The sequence below is a fragment of the Trachypithecus francoisi genome, unplaced genomic scaffold (genome assembly GCF_009764315.1).
Source record: "Trachypithecus francoisi isolate TF-2019V2 unplaced genomic scaffold, Tfra_2.0 Lachesis_group8, whole genome shotgun sequence".
Lineage (NCBI taxonomy): Eukaryota > Metazoa > Chordata > Mammalia > Primates > Cercopithecidae > Trachypithecus > Trachypithecus francoisi.
In genome coordinates this window covers 83,731,209-83,749,499 of record NW_022681473.1, presented here as the reverse complement: position 1 = coordinate 83,749,499, position 18,291 = coordinate 83,731,209, and the positions used below count along the sequence as shown (strand labels likewise).

General features: G+C 37.8%; 2 protein-coding genes and 8 non-coding genes across 50 annotated transcripts in view; 9 read left to right on the top strand and 1 right to left on the bottom strand.

The window, feature by feature from the left end:
• The first annotated feature begins 26 nt into the window (after positions 1-26).
• TAF1D (TATA-box binding protein associated factor, RNA polymerase I subunit D) lies at positions 27-12,359 on the top strand. 29 transcript variants are annotated; one of them, XR_004435843.1, is made up of 14 exons: positions 27-243; positions 2,263-2,356; positions 3,129-3,519; positions 4,363-4,538; positions 4,838-4,895; positions 5,294-5,463; positions 6,911-6,946; positions 8,175-8,222; positions 8,449-8,483; positions 9,292-9,339; positions 10,493-10,539; positions 11,069-11,135; positions 11,593-11,628; positions 11,857-12,359. XR_004435843.1 is itself a non-coding variant. In XM_033205567.1 (7 exons), the coding sequence occupies exons 2-6, from the start codon at positions 2,289-2,291 to the stop codon at positions 5,441-5,443; spliced, it is 843 nt and encodes a 280-aa protein (XP_033061458.1). In that variant the 5' UTR covers positions 27-243; positions 2,263-2,288; the 3' UTR covers positions 5,444-5,463; positions 6,911-7,040. The 29 variants fall into 29 exon arrangements, 2 of the variants coding, with proteins under 2 accessions (XP_033061458.1, XP_033061457.1); XR_004435840.1 differs by having other exon boundaries at positions 11,069-11,628; XR_004435856.1 differs by lacking the exons at positions 10,493-10,539; positions 11,069-11,135.
• Positions 6,368-6,493, top strand: LOC117081879. Its single transcript, XR_004436353.1, has one exon. It is a non-coding gene; the product is annotated as a small nucleolar RNA SNORA40 (small nucleolar RNA).
• LOC117081875 lies at positions 7,971-8,102 on the top strand. The gene has a single exon (XR_004436349.1). It is a non-coding gene; the product is annotated as a small nucleolar RNA SNORA18 (small nucleolar RNA).
• On the top strand, positions 8,273-8,344 carry LOC117081887. The gene has a single exon (XR_004436359.1). It is a non-coding gene; the product is annotated as a small nucleolar RNA SNORD5 (small nucleolar RNA).
• Positions 9,084-9,222, top strand: LOC117081866. The gene has a single exon (XR_004436339.1). It is a non-coding gene; the product is annotated as a small nucleolar RNA SNORA8 (small nucleolar RNA).
• Positions 10,067-10,199, top strand: LOC117081868. Its single transcript, XR_004436341.1, has one exon. It is a non-coding gene; the product is annotated as a small nucleolar RNA SNORA1 (small nucleolar RNA).
• The window catches only part of CEP295 (centrosomal protein 295), a 72,517-nt gene continuing 64,555 nt past the window's right edge, over positions 10,330-18,291 (bottom strand). For 9 of the 13 annotated variants that reach the window (XM_033205549.1, XM_033205548.1, XM_033205543.1 and 6 more), the window contains 8 exons: positions 17,860-17,999; positions 16,405-16,585; positions 14,681-15,330; positions 13,518-13,658; positions 12,795-12,891; positions 12,543-12,710; positions 12,356-12,455; positions 10,330-12,264 (listed from right to left, as the gene is read on the bottom strand). In XM_033205549.1, the coding sequence (XP_033061440.1) occupies positions 12,042-12,264; positions 12,356-12,455; positions 12,543-12,710; positions 12,795-12,891; positions 13,518-13,658; positions 14,681-15,330; positions 16,405-16,585; positions 17,860-17,999 (1,700 nt within the window). In that variant the 3' untranslated portion in view covers positions 10,330-12,041. The remainder of the gene's footprint in view (positions 12,265-12,355; positions 12,456-12,542; positions 12,711-12,794; positions 12,892-13,517; positions 13,659-14,680; positions 15,331-16,404; positions 16,586-17,859; positions 18,000-18,291) is intronic. The other 4 variants (XM_033205546.1, XM_033205556.1, XM_033205554.1 and 1 more) reach the window with 2 other exon arrangements.
• Positions 10,729-10,801, top strand: LOC117081865. Its single transcript, XR_004436338.1, has one exon. It is a non-coding gene; the product is annotated as a small nucleolar RNA Z40 (small nucleolar RNA).
• LOC117081873 lies at positions 11,186-11,306 on the top strand. The gene has a single exon (XR_004436347.1). It is a non-coding gene; the product is annotated as a small nucleolar RNA SNORA32 (small nucleolar RNA).
• On the top strand, positions 11,659-11,791 carry LOC117081867. Its single transcript, XR_004436340.1, has one exon. It is a non-coding gene; the product is annotated as a small nucleolar RNA SNORA25 (small nucleolar RNA).

The window sequence follows — 18,291 nt, the reverse complement described above, 5'->3', positions numbered from 1 at the left end:
GGGAGCTAAATTATATCGCGAGATTTCTGCCTCACTATTACTTGGGCCGCGGAGATATCCCACCCTTTTCTTCCGCGCGGTTGGAGGACATCGGCTAGACTTCTGGAGTTGGAGGACTAAAGTCGGGAGGGTAGTGTGTGCAAATCTCCAGGACTCACGCACCAGGCCAGTCGCAGGTTTTGGCCCGAGGCCTGGGTTACGGGCAGCAAGTGCGCGGTTGGGGCCGGTGTGAGGCGGTTTTAGGTAGGTTGCCAAGAGGGCAAGGCCGTCTGGGCTTGTTGGGCAGGGGAGGCATTGCATATCTGGGGTTTCGGCCCCTGCGTTGTTCCGGAGGATCGAGCCTCGGAAGTCGGGCCGAGAGGGTGAAAGGATTACGGTTGCAGGCCACTCCGCGCCACGCGGCTGGTATGAGTCCCACAAACGTGGTTGTAGTGTGGACGGGCTTCATTATATCTTGAGATGGAGGTGTTAAAACGTGTTGCAGACAAGTTTAACCTTTTTACGTAATTTAAATGATTTAACCTTCATATGTGAGGTACCCATTGATAGCGCCGGTTTCCTGGAGGTTAGGCGCTGCCCGGAGAGACGCGCTGGTGGTCACAGAATTAGCTCCGGGTAGAGGGCCGCTCTCTGCCCACGTGGCCTCTAAGAATTGCAGAATTCCAGCGGAGGCATCGACACCCAAGTAGGAGTGTCTTCTAAACACTAAGAAAAAGTGATTCTTGAGCTAGCTTTAGTTTGATAATCCCTACTTTTAAAAAAAATTAACCACAGGTATACCATTAATGCATGGGGCCAAATTTTTGTTGAATTCCGTTTTTGAGCATTCGATAATGACTTCGTAGAATCTTGTACTTAAGAAAGCTAATAAGACGTTCTACCAGGAAATTACCACAGGGGTCCATTGGGCATTTAACAAATCCGAGCTCTTGGTAACCTTATCGTTTTATATTTTAAATATTTTGCTAGTTCATCCTAGGATTTATATGCAGTGATTCAGGTCAGGTCCCAAGAAGCTACAGAATGAGACAAGAGATTGACTAAGGCAAGTACAATAGTGAAATAAGTAGTTATCTTTAATTTTTGTTGCCATGTCTACTGTTTTTTTTTTTTTTCTGAGACAGGGTCTTGTTCTGTCGTCCAGGCTAGGGTGCAGTGGTGCAATCTCGGCTCACTGCAACCTCCACCTCTGCTCAAGCGATCCTCCCGACTGGCTGGGAGCACAGGCACGGGTCACCACACCTAGCCAGTATCTTAAGAATTTTTTGTAGAGACAAGGGTCTCCTTGTGTGCTGAGGCTCACTACATACAACTTCCACCTCCCAGGCTCAGGTATTCCACCTACCTCAGCCTCCTGACCACAGGCGCGCGCCACTAGCCCGGCTAATTTTCGTATTTTTTGTAGACACGGAGTTTCACCACGTTGCCTAGGTTGGTCTTGAGCTCCTGGGCTCAAGCGATCCCCCTGCCTCGACTTCCCAAAGTGCTGTGTTACACAGGCCTGAGCCACCCAGACCAACCTGTTTTTTTTTTTTCTTTTAGCTCACAAGAAGGAATCTTTTTCTTCTTTTTTTGGCATGTTGTATACTCTCTACCATGGGGATGAAGACACAAAGAATTATGATAGTTTATTGAAAAAGGTTGAGAATTCAGAACTTGTCAGTTTCCACCAATAATGGCAAAGATACAGTTACTTAAGTATGACAGTTCTTTTACAGTTACTTAAGTATGACAAAGTTACTTTTAGTATGACAAAGTTCAATTACTTAAATGAATCTAGGAATGAAGAATCTAGGAATTATTATAATGGAGAGGTGATCAGGAGTTTAAAATGGTCTGTTTGGAGATCCTTTTTCTGGTTTATATAGGGCACATTTTGCCTTAGGAATTCCCTCTTTGATCTTGGAAAATGGTTTTTAATTGTACATTAATATTGTATTGGTAATTGCACGTTAATAAGTGGCTAATGATAAAACTATATTTTTTACTTATATTGAAAGATGCTTTTTTTGGAAGTGACAGTACTTTTTTGGAATCTTGTTCCATTGAATATATTTAGAGGGTAAAAACTGAAATAACCTGTGGATAAAATTTCTGAATTTCTTTTTAAAGAAACTGATCTGAAATGGATAAGAAGCTTAACCCTGGCAAATGATTTTGCCTAAAATCATTGGCATAGTCTGACCATGTTGAACACTATAGTAGATACTGTGTCAATATTTAGGGAAGCTTTGTCACATTTACTAAATTTCATAATTTCAGAAAACTGTTATAAAACAAAGCAGTTGATGGATAAATCAGGAATAGATTCTCCTGACCATGTGACATCTGCTGCTATGGAACTTGCAAATCAGAGGTAAGGGGGTTTTTACTGGAGAACTGAGTGGATTTAATCATATTTATTGTATCTGAATTATGAGAAATTATTGTATATAATGAGTGACAGTAAAGATAATTTTCAGGAATTGGGAAAGAAGGAAAACCAGATTTCACTGACCTTCCAAGTTTATCTAGTTAATATAGATTGATAATAGCATTGCAAATACTTTAAATTCAAAATGTGAATATATTATAATGGGACACATTCTTCGAGAAAAAAATGTATTCTTTGGGTCATATTAGCATCTCTTCCAGACTACCTCCTCCTGTTTTTGTCTGGTAGGCTGTGTTTGTTTTACTCACTCTTAGCAGTGAACCGAACCATACAGCCTTTGTGGAGCTCATACATTATCTTGAAATATACATAGTTTTTTTCTAAGCTGAGCACAGTGGTGCATGCCATTAGTCCTAGCTAGCTACTTGGGAGGCTGAGTCAGGAGGATCCCTGGAGTTCCAGGAGTTTGAGGTTGCAGTGAGCTGTGATTGCACCACTGTACTCCAGTCTGGGTAAAGCAAGACGATGTTTACAAAACTCTTTTTAATAAGAGCTGTAGCTTTATGAGCTATTTAAGTAGGATGGTCAGCAGAAAGGTGGCTGGTTCTGAGCCCATCCTTTAAAAAATTTTTAATTCTGGGCATGTTTTCCTGAGTTGGTCTTGGAAGAAATGTACATTTGGGACTGGGTATTACTGGTAATAAGCATTCAGTAAGAAAGGAAGATGAAATTAATTTTTTTCCCATTTTTCTAGTGATAACTCTTCTGATAGCAGCTTATTTAAAACTCAGCGTATCCCTTACTCACCTAAACGGGGGAAAAGAAACCCCATTCGAAAATTTGTTCGTACACCTGAAAGTGTTCACGCAAGTGATTCATCAAGTGACTCATCTTTTGAACCAATACCATTGACTATAAAAGCTATTTTTGAAAGATTCAAGAACAGGAAAAAGAGGTACAAAAAAAAGAAAAAGAAGAAGTACCAGCCGACAGGAAGACCAAGGGGAAGACCAGAAGGAAGGAGAAATCCTATATCCTCACTAATAGATAAGAAGAAACAATTTAGAAGCAAAGGATCTGGCTTCCCATTTTTAGAATCAGAGAATGAAAAAAACCCGCCTTGGAGAAAAATTTTAACATTTGAGGTGAGTCAGCATTTTATATATATGGCTACACGTAACTCAGATGCCCAAAATGATTTGTTGGCCAGTTTAGAATTGTCTCAGATATGCTGGGAACACACTGTCTGCAATTTCGATACTCTTCTATACTGACTTCCCCCTAAAGTCCACCCCATCCTTTAACTGAAACTTGACTTGTATCTCTTCAATTAATTACTACACTTTGGCCAGATTTAAAAGATAGTGCTCCAACTCTTTGTATAAAATGCTTTGATCTCATCCCATCTCAGGTCTTAAACACAACCTTAAAATTCAGTAGGGATAATAAAAGCTTACATGAAATTATTTTTGCAGTAATCTAAACCAAAACCACACATGCTTTATATTCAGTGGATATATTCTTAAGGCCTAGGTGTTTCTAAGCCAATCATCTGAAAAATACCCTAATACTTAGGAGTAGACTTTTTTAAATATTTGAGAGTTGTATGTTGAATGAATGCAGAGTTTCAGGTTCTTGCCAGAACCTGAAATTTTATCTGGGATGATTAATACATGTTAATCTCTTCAGTTAATCTCTTAAGGTGATTATAGTAAACATTAGAAATCTTATTCCTATTTTTACATTTTAAAATGCCTTTAATAAGTCCCAGGCATGACAAGATACGTACTTCACTTTTCCTTGGTACCAGCTTAGGTAAGTTTATAATTGTAATGTGAATTTTAATAAACAGCATTTGATATGTCCACAAGTGGGGAGTAGTTAAGATAGCAAATTCAGAGTCTTTGGTAAGGGGAGTGTTGAACATTGGCACCTGCTGGGTTGTGAAAGAAAAATCTTGACATACTTATGGTGTTTTTAATACATAGCAAGCTGTTGCAAGAGGATTTTTTAACTACATTGAAAAACTTAAGTATGAACACCACCTGAAAGAATCATTGAAACAAATGGATGTTGGTGAAGATTTAGAAAATGAAGATTTTGATAGTCGTAGATACAAATTTTTGGATGATGATGGATCCATTTCTCCTATTGAGGAGTCAACGTAAGTGGAATCATATGAAATAGGTTATAAATTAAATTTTATGTTAATTGCTTCATATTTTGCCTTTAATATAGTTATACTTAAATAATGAACAAAGATACAGAGTATGACAATTGGGATTATTACAGTTGAGCCAAGCTTAGCACACAATACATCTAGAATTCTCTAGAACACAGCATTCTCAAATTTTGTGTTTGCTTGACTAGTATTGCAGTTTCAGTTTTATTTCAGAGAGGAATATACAACTAATGAGGTCATAGAAGATTTTGTCATCTCAATGATAAATTTTAATATTACAGGGCAGAGGATGAGGAGGCAACACATCTTGAAGATAATGAATGTGATATCAAATTGGCAGTAAGTGACTTATTTTTTTTCTGTTCCATTTTGGGAAGGCAGGAGTTGGTTGGTACAGAAGGAATTGTATTTCGTTTTTCTCTTACACTTCATTTAACTTTTGAAAAGCTCAGTAAGTTTACTGCAGGAAATGCAAGAAGGAAAATACTAATTTTTTAGAGCCTTGATAAAGAACATGGGGTTTCCAGTACTATTTTTAATAAATAGCATTCTGATACGTAATATTGCTAGTTAGGATATCAAATGAAAAAGCAAGCAGATGTTAATTTGGATTTTTAACATCTACATGTAGTCTCTAGGTTATCTGAAGTAATCCGGGGCACTCAGCTATATGTAATTACTAAGCCATTTGAGTTATTGCTTAATCCATGATTTTTTTGTTTGTTTGTTTTATGCAGGGCGATAGTTTCATAATAAGTTCTGAATTCCCTGTAAGACTGAGTGTATACTTAGAAGAAGAGGATAGTACTGAAGAAGCAGAAGCTGCTTTGTCTAAAAAGAGAGCTACAAAAGCCAAAAATACTGGACAGAGAGCCCTGAAAATGTGACAGGATCATGAATGTCAAAGGTGAAGCATATAGAAAAAACAACTTCATAGAAATGAATAAAGATGATAAATGTGGATATATATATACCAGTCTGGTGGTGAAGAAATGCTGAAACCCAGAACTTTATAACAAAAAAAAATTTAACCCTGTGAAGAAGTTTGTGAAAGAAACTTGTGAAGTAGTAATTAGAAAAAAACCATTAAAACACCAGAGAAAATACATAGAAAAATTTGAAAAATTGTCAGTTGATTTCTGAATAAGAGCTTACAGGTGTCCTCTGAGTATTAAAACAATGAAGTGTAGTGATTTTAATTTTGAAAAGAAAATCTTAGACAAAATAACTTGACACCCAACCATCTTGAAGAGGGTATTTGAAATGCTCTTATTCCAGCTTTGTTCAGACATGACAAAAGTGACCTGTCAGGTGTTTAGTATTGTAATAACCTCATTTCCCTTCCCAAATTTAAGAGTATCTTTAATACTTTCTTTTTTTTTTTTTTAAGACAGTTCTTGATCTGTCACCCAGGCTGTAGTGCAGTGGTGCAGTCTTGGCTTACTGCAGCCTCATCTCCCGGGTTCAAGCAATTCTGCTGCAGCCTCCCGAGTAGCTGGGATTATAGGCGTTAGCCACCACACCCAGCTAATGTTTGTATTTTTAGTAGACAGGGTTTCACCATGCTCTTGAACTCCTGACTTCAGGCAATCTGCCTACCTTGGCCTCCCAAAGTGCTGGCATTACAGGCGTGAGCCATGGCACCCGGCCTAATATTACTTTCAACTACCACTTTCACTTTATTAGTTCAAGAAAAGGCATACACATTTATTTAACATGTACACACGGGGAGAACCACAGTGATTACCCCAATGTTCATTATTTTGATCACCACGATAAAGCTGACTACTCTATGTAGTGCATTTTAGGACTGCACTTAGGTATGTTTTTGTTTAATGTGGACAAAGACTTATGGATAAGTGCAAAAAATAAATCCTCTTTTGCAACCCAGAACTCATTGTTCAGTATGAGTTTTGATACATATAAGAAGGGATATTATGATACCTGAGACAGTTATAAAGGTTGGTTCCAGGCCAGGTGCAATGGCTCAAGTCTGCAGTCCCCACACCAAGGTGGGAGTATTGCTTGAAACCAGGAGTTCAAGACCAGCCTGGGCATCTCCACAAAAATTGAAAAATTAGCTGGGTATTGGGGCATGTGCCTGTAGTTGGAGCTACTCAGAAAGGGGAGGTTGAGGCAAAAGGATTGAGCCCAAGAATTGGAGGCTGCACTGAACTTTGATGGCATCACTACTCCAGCCTGGGTAACAAAGACAGACCCTGTCTCTTAAGAAAAAAAGGTTGATTCTAGGACTGGAATAGATGAACAGCATGGGATATGAGGGAAATCCTCAGCAGTATTAATTTTGCATTCCAATTTCATGTTGATATATATGATGGCTTTTTGTTTTAAAGGTTTTTATCTTGAGAACATGATGTCTGGAGTTAAAGGTATGTCTCAATTTGAGTTGTCACATTTATGTGTAGGAAACAGTATGCTGTCAGAGCAAGCAAGTTTTCATTTTATTCAGACATTTCTACCATATTTTTAATTCCCAATTATATTGATTTCTGAAAGGAGGAATCCTAGATTCACACATTTTATAGTGATGTGTCAGATTCATTTTAGTTGCAAGCATTAGAGGGTTCTGAATTTGTTAGTTTGTAGCAATAATCAGAACTTTGGAATTCCTACTTGAAGCCTACAGCATTATTTTGTATTAATGCACAATCTAAAGTGAGGTAGAGGATTTGATGGTTTAATGCAAGATATAGTATAATAAAAGATTACATAGGTCATAAGAATTCATAAATTTGAATGATGCAGTTTGATTAAAAGTTATATAATGCCAAAGTCATAACTAACAGGCACATTATTTTCCTGTATTTTATAATGGATGACAACTAATTTTGAGCCAAGAATTAGAATTTGCTGAAATCTTTGAATTGGGAAAATAACATCCTCTATTTGCAGTATTGAAGTTCATAACAACAGTTACGCTTTAAACTTAAATCTTAAGTTTAAATCCTTTTCCTTTGGCTCATCTACAGGAGCTACTTGATGGTATTTATTTTTATTTTTCATTCCTCTGGCTCCTAAGCACAGTGTGATTGTGAAATTATTGTTTTTGTGATTAAGGTGGTAGGAAGTTTTTACAGTTCGCAATATTGTAAGAGCATATTGCAGTTTCTGCTCATAATTTTTTTCCTATGGAGTGTTAGACTTTGTTATTTATATATATAAATACTAGCTGGGCACAGTGGTGCCTGTGGTCCCCAGCTACTCTGGAGGCTAAGGCAGGATAATCACTTGAGCCCAGCGGTTCAAAGCTACAATGAGATGTGATCCTGCCACATCTCACCATAGCCTCAAACCCTTGGGCTCAAGTGATTCAGCAAGAATCACACGATTTTTAAAAGACACAGCAGCAGATCCTGTGTCTTTAAAAAAAAAATCAAAACCTTGTCAATAGTGGTTGAGGTCTATCCCGATGGGGCTTTTCCTGTAGCCTGCACGTCGTTGGAAACGCCTCATAGAGTAACTCTGTGGTTTTACTTTACTCACAGGACTATTGTTAGATCTGTGGGAAGGAACTACAAGACAGTTGCTAAAAGTTTGAAAAAGACAGTTAGTTACTAAACGTTATGAAAAACCAGATAATCTACTTTTTTACCTTAGGTATTGGCATATACCACATATCTGTACCATTCTTGAGTGATCGCTTAGGTAAGTTTTAATTGGTGACAGTATATAATCTTTTGGGAAATATGATTACAGTTCAGATGATGAATTTAACTGTTCAACTGCTGAATGATAAGGGCATGAACTAAAACTTAATTCTGACAGAGCTGGATGTGGCTATATAAAACTGGATCTTAAATGTATACTTGGGTATTAGTTTTAATAACTGGAAATATATCCTTTCTAAATCTTTAATTGGTACTTTCTATAGGAAGGAATGTGATTTGAACTCATTCATGTTGAGAGGTAAGTAAAATATTTAACTTTTAATAATCAAGGACTCAAAAGATGAAAAATAGAAATTAAGTACACCATCCCAGTATTTCAGGTATAACACAGAATTAGTAAGATACTGCCAAAAATGTTACTATATATTTGTATAGAGAAGGAAAATGAAGAGACTGCATGTCTAGACCTACCAAATGAAATTACCTGTGTTCTTTGCATCGTTATTGAACTGGCAGTTACACATACTTCATCCTAAAGTCACGTAAACCTGTGTGGATATGTTGAATCAATAGGGATATGAATTACATTAAAAGAGGTTTGCGTAACTGGCAGTTTGAGCAACAATGAGCTTGACATTTGTAGTCTGCTTGATTTGTTAAGTTACATGTATATATTCCATCTGTAAGTTATATAGAGACTGGGCAAAGATTAGGAAAAGACTAGAGTTGTAGCTTAAAATACAGTTAATGTAGCTTATTACAGTGACAATTAGGAAACAAGGTCAAATTATTGTACTTGTTAAAGGAACTTGAATTTGAGAGGTTTGTGAAAGCATTTCTCAGTAGCAACATTGCACATTTGGGAATACGAATATGAATATGACAGTTCAGTCATAATTGCACTGCATGGTATCTGCACTCAGCAGTTTACTCCTGCTAGGGTGTTCAAAGGTCAGTGCTATAGAAATTCAGTATCTGGCATCGTTGGTTTTCTTGGCTTTGTGCTTGTTAAACCTGGTATTTCTATTGATACAGTATTTGTATAGGTTTCTCAGTGTTCAGTTTGATATACTCTAAAATAGTAAGCAATGCTTTTATTTTTCCAGGGTGTCAAATTGAGAACCAGGCAGATCCCCACCACCTACAATCAAAAGGTAAGATTCTCTGTTAATAATGATTCTGGCCGGGCGCAGTGGCTCAAGCCTGTGATCCCAGCACTTTGGGAGGCCGAGACGGGTGGATCACGAGGTCAGGAGATCGAGACCATCCTGGCTAACAAGCTGAAACCCCGTCTCTATTAAAAAAATACAAAAAAAAAACTAGCCGGGCGAGGTGGCGGGCGCCTGTAGTCCCAGCTACTCGGGAGACTGAGGCAGGAGAATGGCGTAAACCCGGGATGCGGAGCTTGCAGTGAGCCGAGATCCGGCCACTGCACTCTAGCCTGGGCGGCAGAGCGAGACTCCGTCTCAAAAAAAAAAAAAAAAAAAGGCCGGGCGCGGTGGCTCAAGCCTGTAATCCCAGCACTTTGGGAGGCCGAGACAGGCAGATCACGAGGTCAGAAGATCAAGACCATCCTGGCTAATACGGTGAAACCCTGTCTCTACTTAAAAATACAAAAAAAACTAGCCGGGCGACGAGGCGGGCGCCTGTGGTCCCAGCTACTTGGGAGGCTGAGGCAGGAGAATGGCGTAAACCCGGGAGGTGGAGCTTGCAGTGAGCTGAGATCCGGTCACTGCACTCCAGCCTGGGTGGCAGAGCGAGACTCCGTCTCAAAAAAAAAAAAAAAAAATGATTCTGCTTGTTTCCCTCTATTGGTAGCATTGCCAGCATAACAAAGACTTCGTACAAATACACTACTAAGCTTTAAAGAAACTTCTACAATGCCTCATTCTAGATGAGAATGGGCACTGTTGATCATGGTGTCCAAAAATAGTTAATGTGGCTAAATTGAGACAGGTTATGCTTCCATCACAGTATGCATATTGCAGTGGTGACAATGAGACCTGTAACATTTTGCCATGCTTATGAGTAAAATATGTGGGAGAAAAATGTTGACTTTTCAGTATTAGAAACAATAAGTTTCTATTATTTCTATGTTATTAGTTCGGTATTATTTTGATAGTTTCTGTGTTATTCTCTATGTATTTCTAAGTTTCTATGTTATTATTTAGGTAATAAGGAATTTTCAGCTCTTAATAGGACCACTTTCTTTTGTATGCTATATATTGACTGAAACATTGTAATGTACATGACTGTATCTTGGATCAGGTATCAAAATATTTGTACTTTGTACAATTCAGCTTCTAGGACCCTAAAGTAAATTGGTTGAAGAACTTAGATCCCAAAGATTCTTGGTAAGAATTCATTACTTAAATTCATTACTTAAAAGGCCATGCAGGTTATTTTGTTGAATACTAGCTTTTCTCCAAGTGTTATTTTAGGTTATATTTATTTATCTAGTAATGCTATTGCAACATTTGTCACCACTTAGGAGTAAAAAAAGACTAGACTTACATTATTACGTGTTTAAACTTGATTATTAACGATGTTATGATGATGGGCAAAATGTTCAACTGCTCTGAATGGGCTGAATGAAAATGGCCTTTCTGAACATCCATTTACATTAAATATTTCATTGTATTTCAGAAGATTATAAAAGCTACCAGAAACATGAGCATAGAGCAAATTCGGATGTGAATGGGCATGGGATCGTTGTTTTTTAAAAATACCTATTGGTTTAAATAGCTATTTTAAGCATGGAATTTTCAATACCTTAGTTGGGGTGCCAGGTTTTAGGATAATTTGGAACCTAAGCAACCTCATTCTGAAAGACAGATTTCTGTACTTAATAAATATAAATTTGAAATTCACATTTTTCCATAGGTGAATTTTGAAGTCTTCATCAGTATACCCATATTAAAAGGAGATAACAGAAGCCACAGTAATTATGGCAAGTAATGGTTTTTATCTTAACCGTAAGTTCTTTGCTCGAGGGTATAATGGTCATTACCAAGGCTTTTAGAATGCAGTTTCTCATTTGCTGTGGACATGACCACAAAAAAATTTCCCAGTAGGTTTTCTATCTGCTACTTTGCTAGCAATCAGCTTATTGGGAACAGTTGATTAGCTCTAATAGAAACGCAGTACAAATACAATGTGAACCACATGTGATTTTTCTTTTTTTTCTAATAACTTTCATCAGTAGTAATCAATGAGATTTTAAAATTCTGCTAGATCTCTTGAATCATGCAAATGTGCTTTGCCTTTGTATTGTAACCCTTGTGGGATGCTAATAACCAAGCAGTTTGTAGTAGAGTTAACTTAGGCTGGTTCTAGGACTCATTCATGTTCACTCACTGTACAATCATCTCTGGAAATGTAAAATTTACTTTTATATTGTTATGTAGGGCTGACAGGACAGCTGGATCAGTTTCATTAAAAAGGTATGTATGCATTAGAAAAGACATTTGTATAGGTCATTTCAAAGAGGGCTCATGAGGCTGTGAAACCCAGAGCTCTTAACGCTGTGACCAAAGATGGAAGTTCTCTATAGGATGCCATAGCACTCCTATGTTTGGTGCTATGTTTTCCTGAGGAGATACAAAACTTAATAATCCATGATTGTTGCCATGTGAGAGTTTTAAAGGTTAATCAGAATTTCTCTTCTTCAGGGCAAACTTGAAGATCTTTTGACTCCAGCTAAAATTTTTAGGGGATCTAAAGTGACCTTGATGGACAGTGGAAGAAATCACAACATGGAATTCCTTGAATAAAAATTTATTGACTTTAAATAATTTTGTCTAATGCTACATATACACAATTAAAAAAAAAACCTCTTTATACTGTTTCTAGAAAGTCAGCATGTATTTCTGGCTCGAAGTTTCTCTAGTGTTTTCTGTGGAAGGAATAAAAATTTAGTAGTTTCAGTTGTGTACTTAAGGCTTAAAAAATTAAGTCCTTCCCCCTCAGTTACACTTACCTTATGGAATTCTTTTGCCCTTGCTCTGTTTTGGGCATAAGCCTCTTGTTTTGCTTTTTCTTCCTTTTGTTGTTTCACTTCAGCTAGTTGATTGTATAACCTGTAAAGAACTTACATAGAATTAGAGACAAACATTGCAAAAAGTGAATCACTAAAAAAAAAAAAATAAATAAAAATAAAATCAACCTTACCTTAGACCCCTTTGGTGCCTTAGAGCCTGTGTGGTCTTTCTGTCTTCAGGAAAAGATGCTCTGACTTTATTCACGCCCTTTAGACGACTCACAGATGAACCTGAGGAAAGAAAAGTGAAATCAAGTTGTAATGAGAAGGCTTTAAACATTTCAGGGAGTTGTTGAAGATTTTAAAAATTCAACATACTTATAGATGGTTTCTCTTTAACTGTTTTGATTTGAGAATTTTCAGAGAGACGAATTTTATTCCTTATTTCTTTCTCCCTCTGGTGGGATCTCTCCATAAATGATTTTTTTCTCTTTATAAATGCTTCTTGTAAGCTCCCTGGTATAGGTGTAAACCTTTGAGGGGTGTCTGTTGGGGGGAAAAGAAATTTATGACAGACATAGGCAAAGTATCTACTTCCCATTAGAAGTGTGGAGACCATCCAAGGCTTACCAGTAGATGCTGTCCTTGGTTTTTCTATGGAAAGTTCTGATACAGCTGGATAATCTGAGGCTTCTGTTTCTGATACAAGAGGCAGAAACTCACCCACCTAATCGCAAGAAAGTTGCACATTTTATTCAACTTTTTAAATGCCCCCCCACCCCCTGCCTTTTTTTTTTAAGAAGGGGTCTTGCTCTGTTGTCAGATTAGAGTGCAGCGGTATGATCACAGCTCACTGCACCCTCAGCCTTAGCTGGGTCTACAGAGACCCGCCACCATGCCTAATTTTTGTATTTTTTAAGGGATTGGGTTTTGCCTTGTTGCCCAGGCTGGTTTTGAACTTCTGGGCTCAGGCTCCACTGCCCTCACACCTCTAGGCCTCTGTTTAGATAGCTTTATTCTTACTGCCTCCCTACTACTGTAGTAAAATTACCAGTTGCTCTGAAGTCATTTTTCAGTATCTTGGAATAAGTTTAGGTAAAACTTCCAACTTGGCTCCATAGTTCTGCCAGAGTCTCGGAGACAGCCATAAATTGGAGTGGGGATTAAAAGAAAATGGCAGTGGTTGACAGAATAGTGAAAAAGTTTAAGACAAATTGAGAGTTGGTGGAGTTGTCAGGTTAGTTAAATCCATAGAATAATCCCCCCAATGAGTACCTTCTGATAAGTTGTAAGAGACGATCAACTGGTTTGCTCATAATGGGATAAAATAGAAGGAATGCTTACTAAATTTACCTGAAAGCTGCTTTTTGCTTCATTCTCACTCTTTTCTTCTAGGGTTAAATTTGCAAAATCCATTTCAGCAATACTGGTATCACTGGTGCTTACTAAAGTTAGTTCTGGTTCTTCCATTATGCCATGGCCAGTTTCTGTTTCCTGTGAACCACAATTAAAAGGAAAACTACGTCAAAATAGCCTTAAAACTAATAATTTTGTATATAGTGCATTTTTTGCAAGTGTATATAAATGTGAAAATGGAAGAAGAAAAGCAGTAATTGGCAAAGAGCAACAGATCAGATTTCCTTAGGCTTCTGTAACTCCAGCATTCAGTTTTAGAAATACTGGAGTCAACTTTGGGGGAAGGATGAAATAGTTTGACAATGGACTGAAAGTATCTACCACAATGATTACAAACCTAAATGCTTGTAGTGTTGGGCAAAAAATAAAAACGCAGGTTGGGTGGGGCTGTGCAGAACTGTATCCTGTCTAAAGGGAGCAGGAGTTGACTGGGCTGCTGCCAAATGTGGGCCACTGACAGCCAACAGATTATAAGTGTTTCAAAGGAAGTATCTAAACACTGAACAAGAACAAAAGCAGCCAAATAAAATTAATTCTTATTTTCAATCTGTTGTGCTTATTTGTGGAAGGATAAACTGCACATACTGCTAGATGAAAACCAGTCACCAGTTGACTGGTGTTGAAAGGAAGCAGATTATAAGTTGCTTAGTATGAGGAACAAGATTCTAATACTTATTCCAATAATGGACTACATTGCAATGAGGCTCAATACTGAAAGTGCTGAAGCACAGGCAGAACCACCATTTTTCAGGGAAGTTGGAGAAAGGATATCTGAATTGGAAGAAAAAGGATCTTTTGTAAAATACAATCAGAAGACAGCTTTCAAATTTTTAAGTTTCTTCATTATGCTGGATATTTCCAGTGATCACAAGGAATATTAACAAGTAGTTTTGCTTGTATTTTGTTTAAGGTTTTTCCTGCCAGGCATTGTGGTGTGTCCAAGCTACTTGGGAAGTTGAGGCAGGAGGATCCCTTGATCCTAGGAGTTTTGAGTTCAGCCTGGGTAACACAGGAAGATCTTCATCTCTAACATTAAAAGAAAAATATTTTTTCCCAAAAAGGAACTTAAATGTTATTTATACAACACTGATTTCACTTACCCAGACTGGTATAGAGCTCTGTAATGAAAATGATCCGGAACTTGCAAAAAGCTCTGATTGACTTAGTTGAGATAGTTTTTTGGTGATTTTTGGAATGTCTATTTCAGCTGAATTCTCAAAACATTTTTCATTTTGAGTAGTTAAGGAATATGGTGCCTGAACTGAAGTCCCCATCTCCACACATAATCGAGAGTCAATTTCCTCTATCTGTGGATTTATGGCTAAAACCCTACAGGTTTCATTTTTATTATCTTCAGTGAGTCCTTGACTTTGTAAAATTGTAACAACCCCTCTTTTTGATAGTTCTTCAAAGCCCATCCTTTCCTTTCTGCTTTCTAGTTGGTGTTTTATTGAGCACTCACTAGAGTTAGAACCACATGGAGTGCTATGTACATTTAACTGATCAAATACATTAGCTTCATCACATGAACCGTAGACTGAACTTAAGTTTCCTACAGAAAGCTGGAAATGAACACTTTTTTTCTTGTTTTGTAGTATTTCAGTATGTTCTTCAGAGGAATAGTTCTGATTTTTCATGCCTTGGGAAGAATCCCTTGCTTCAATGCTAAAAATACTTGGTAGATCAGCATGCTGGCTCTCCTCCTGTGAAGAATATTCTGGCAGAAGCTGTTCAAAACATTGTTCAGATCCTGCGTTAAGAAATTTAAAAACCAGTTAATCATTGTTACATGTTGTAAAACTTGGATACTGACAGTCTAATAGTTGGTCATCCAATTGCAATTTTAGGCATAAAAGTTGATGTGTATAAACATGAATACAAAGATAAGGATGGTCACAGTGATTTCTCAAACTACAGCTCACACCAAGTATTTTTTTTTCTATTAACATTTAATAAGGGCAATATGGCTATAACCTGAAGATGTTTTTCCTTTATTAGTGAATATGATTTTAATAATAGAAAAGAGAATAAAGCATCCATGTGTCTCAATTATGTGTATATATAATTTGTACATCCTTGTGTATCTCATGTATGTATGTATATATAATAATACAAAAAGCTCAAGAAGAATACTTGTTTTCTATGTTGCCAGGCTGGTCTTGAACTCCTGGGCTCCAGGGATCCTCCTGCCTCAGCCTCCCAAAGTGCTAGGATTACAGGCGTGAGCCACTATACACTGGCCTAAGAATACTTAAACCGGCTGGGTGTGGTGACTCATGCCTGTAATCCCAGCACTTTGGGAGAACAAGATGGTGGATCATCTGAGGTTGGGAGTTCAAGACCAGCCTGACCAACATAGTAAAATCCTGTCTCTACTAGAAATAGAAAATTAGCTGGGTGTGGTGGCACATGCCTGTAATCCCAGCTACTTAGGAGGCTGAGGCAGGAGAATGGCTTGAACCCCGGAGGCAGAGGTTGCAGTGAGCCGAGATCATGCCACTGCACTTCCGTCTGGGTAACAAGAGTGAAACTCAGTCTCAAAAAAACAAACAAACAAACAAACAAAAAACCGTAAACTGTTAACTATCATATAATGATTGAGGTAGGGAAATTGAGGAACAAGAGGCAATACTTTTATTTGATAATGTTCAGTATTGTTTAAAAAAAATGCATGTATTACTTCTGTAATTTAAATTTTTTTTTTAACACCCAGGATAGGGGTGAGAACAGGGGTGAAGACAAACCAAGAGGTGCTAGGCTTAATTTTAAGGAAATGGATGTAAAAAATGAAAAAATTAACTTTTTCTGACTTAGTCGTACATACCCCCAATAATATTTTCTGTAGCAAAACTGTGAGCTCCAACATGAGCCAAGTTAGTGTCAGGTTGCTGATTCGAGCTTGTGTTAAGAGAAGAATGCATGCTGGTCCTCCTCAGCGCTGTGAAATAAACTGTACTTTTGGATGATCCAGGAGCACAGTGGCTTTCAGATGAAGAATCTGATCTCTGGCAGGAAACAAAAGGGAAAGGCTGAAATACTGATTAGGTATTACCAATTGAATCAATAATCACTGTGTTCCTTTGGTATTATTCTTCCTTAATTACCACTTTGACAGTAATGATTTGCTTTTTCAAATCTGGTTGTTTTCAATCAATATGAAAGAGACTTTAAAATGTCAGGCTATCAGGAAGCGGAAGCAGAGACTCAGGTTTAAATCTCAGCTCCTTTGACTGTGTAGGAAGATACTTTAAATTTTGCAAAATTTTATTTACCTTACTGTTTAAATATGTCCCACAATTAAAAGTTGTTATCAAGCCTTTTATGGCATCATACTTCCTAGGTGGAGATAGGTGGATAGGACAAACAAAATTCTAATGCAGCTGTTTTCTTTTTCTTTTTTTTTTGGAGATGGGGTCTCACCATGTTGTCCAGGCTGGAGTGCAGTGGCATGATCTCAGCTCACTGCAACCTCTGCCTCCCAGGTTCAAGTGGTTCTCAGTCTCCTGAGTAGCTGGGACTACAGGCATGCCACCACACCCAGCTGATTTTTTTTTTTTTTTTTTTTTAGCAGAGACAGGGTTTCACCATGTTGGCCAGGCTGATCTCAAACTCCTGTCCTCAAGTAATCCACCCGCCTCAGACTCCCAAAGTGCTGAGATTATAGGTGTGAGCCAACCATACGTGGCCCAATGCAGCTGTTTTCAAACTTGGTTCCACATTAGAATCACTTGGGGAGCTTAAAAAAAAAAAATAAAAATAATACTATCCGAGCACTCCGAAACTCTGCTTTAATTGGTCTAGGGTGTAGTCTGCGCAAGAGTATTTATTTATTTATTTATTTTTTATTTAAGTTTTCCATGTGATTCTTTTTTTCTGTTTCTTTTTTTAAAGACAGGGTCTGGCTCTGTCACCCAGACTGGAGTGTAGCAGCACAATCTCAGCTCACTGCAGCCTCTGTCTCCTGGGCTCAAGCGGTCCTCCCACCACAGCCTCCCGAGTAGCTGGGACTACACGTGCACACCACCACACCTGGCTAATTTTTGTATTTTTAGTAGAGACAGGGTTTTGCCATGTTGGCCAGGCTGGTCTCAAACTCTTGGCCTCAAGTGATCTGCCCGCCTTGGGCTCTTAAAGTCCTGGGATTACAGGCATGAGCCACTGTGCCTGGCTTTCCATGTGATTCTAGGTTAAGGTTTAGAAGAACTCTTGTTCCAGTAGGAGAAATGGCTTAAAACTATTTTTGGATATTCACTGCAATGGGACATCTGCTTTAATATACCTGGTAAAAGTCTCTGTTGTCTGGAGAAATCCCAGAGGATGATGATGATAAGTCAAAATCTGGATGTGGTTCTAAGGGTTTAAACAGCTGATGATGCAAATTAGGAAAAATGTGTTCCAATTCTGGAAAGTCAAGGTCAACTGTTGGAATTTTTGAGGGAAAAAAACCATAAATTTATTTTTAAGGTAAACACTAGAAAAGGAATATTAAGAACATATTCATAAAAGCTTATTTTCAGGTAACTCCAGTGTAACAAAAACTTCAGTTTTTCCCCCATAATCAGCAGATGCTTTAAAGTTAAGTCCTATCATGATTATTTCAAAGGTCCAAAAATATAGATCCTCTCAGTGACCAAAACTTTTTAAGTTTTATTTTTAGAGAAATTTAATTTTACTTTTTTTTTTTTTTAAATAGAGATGGGATCTCAGTGTT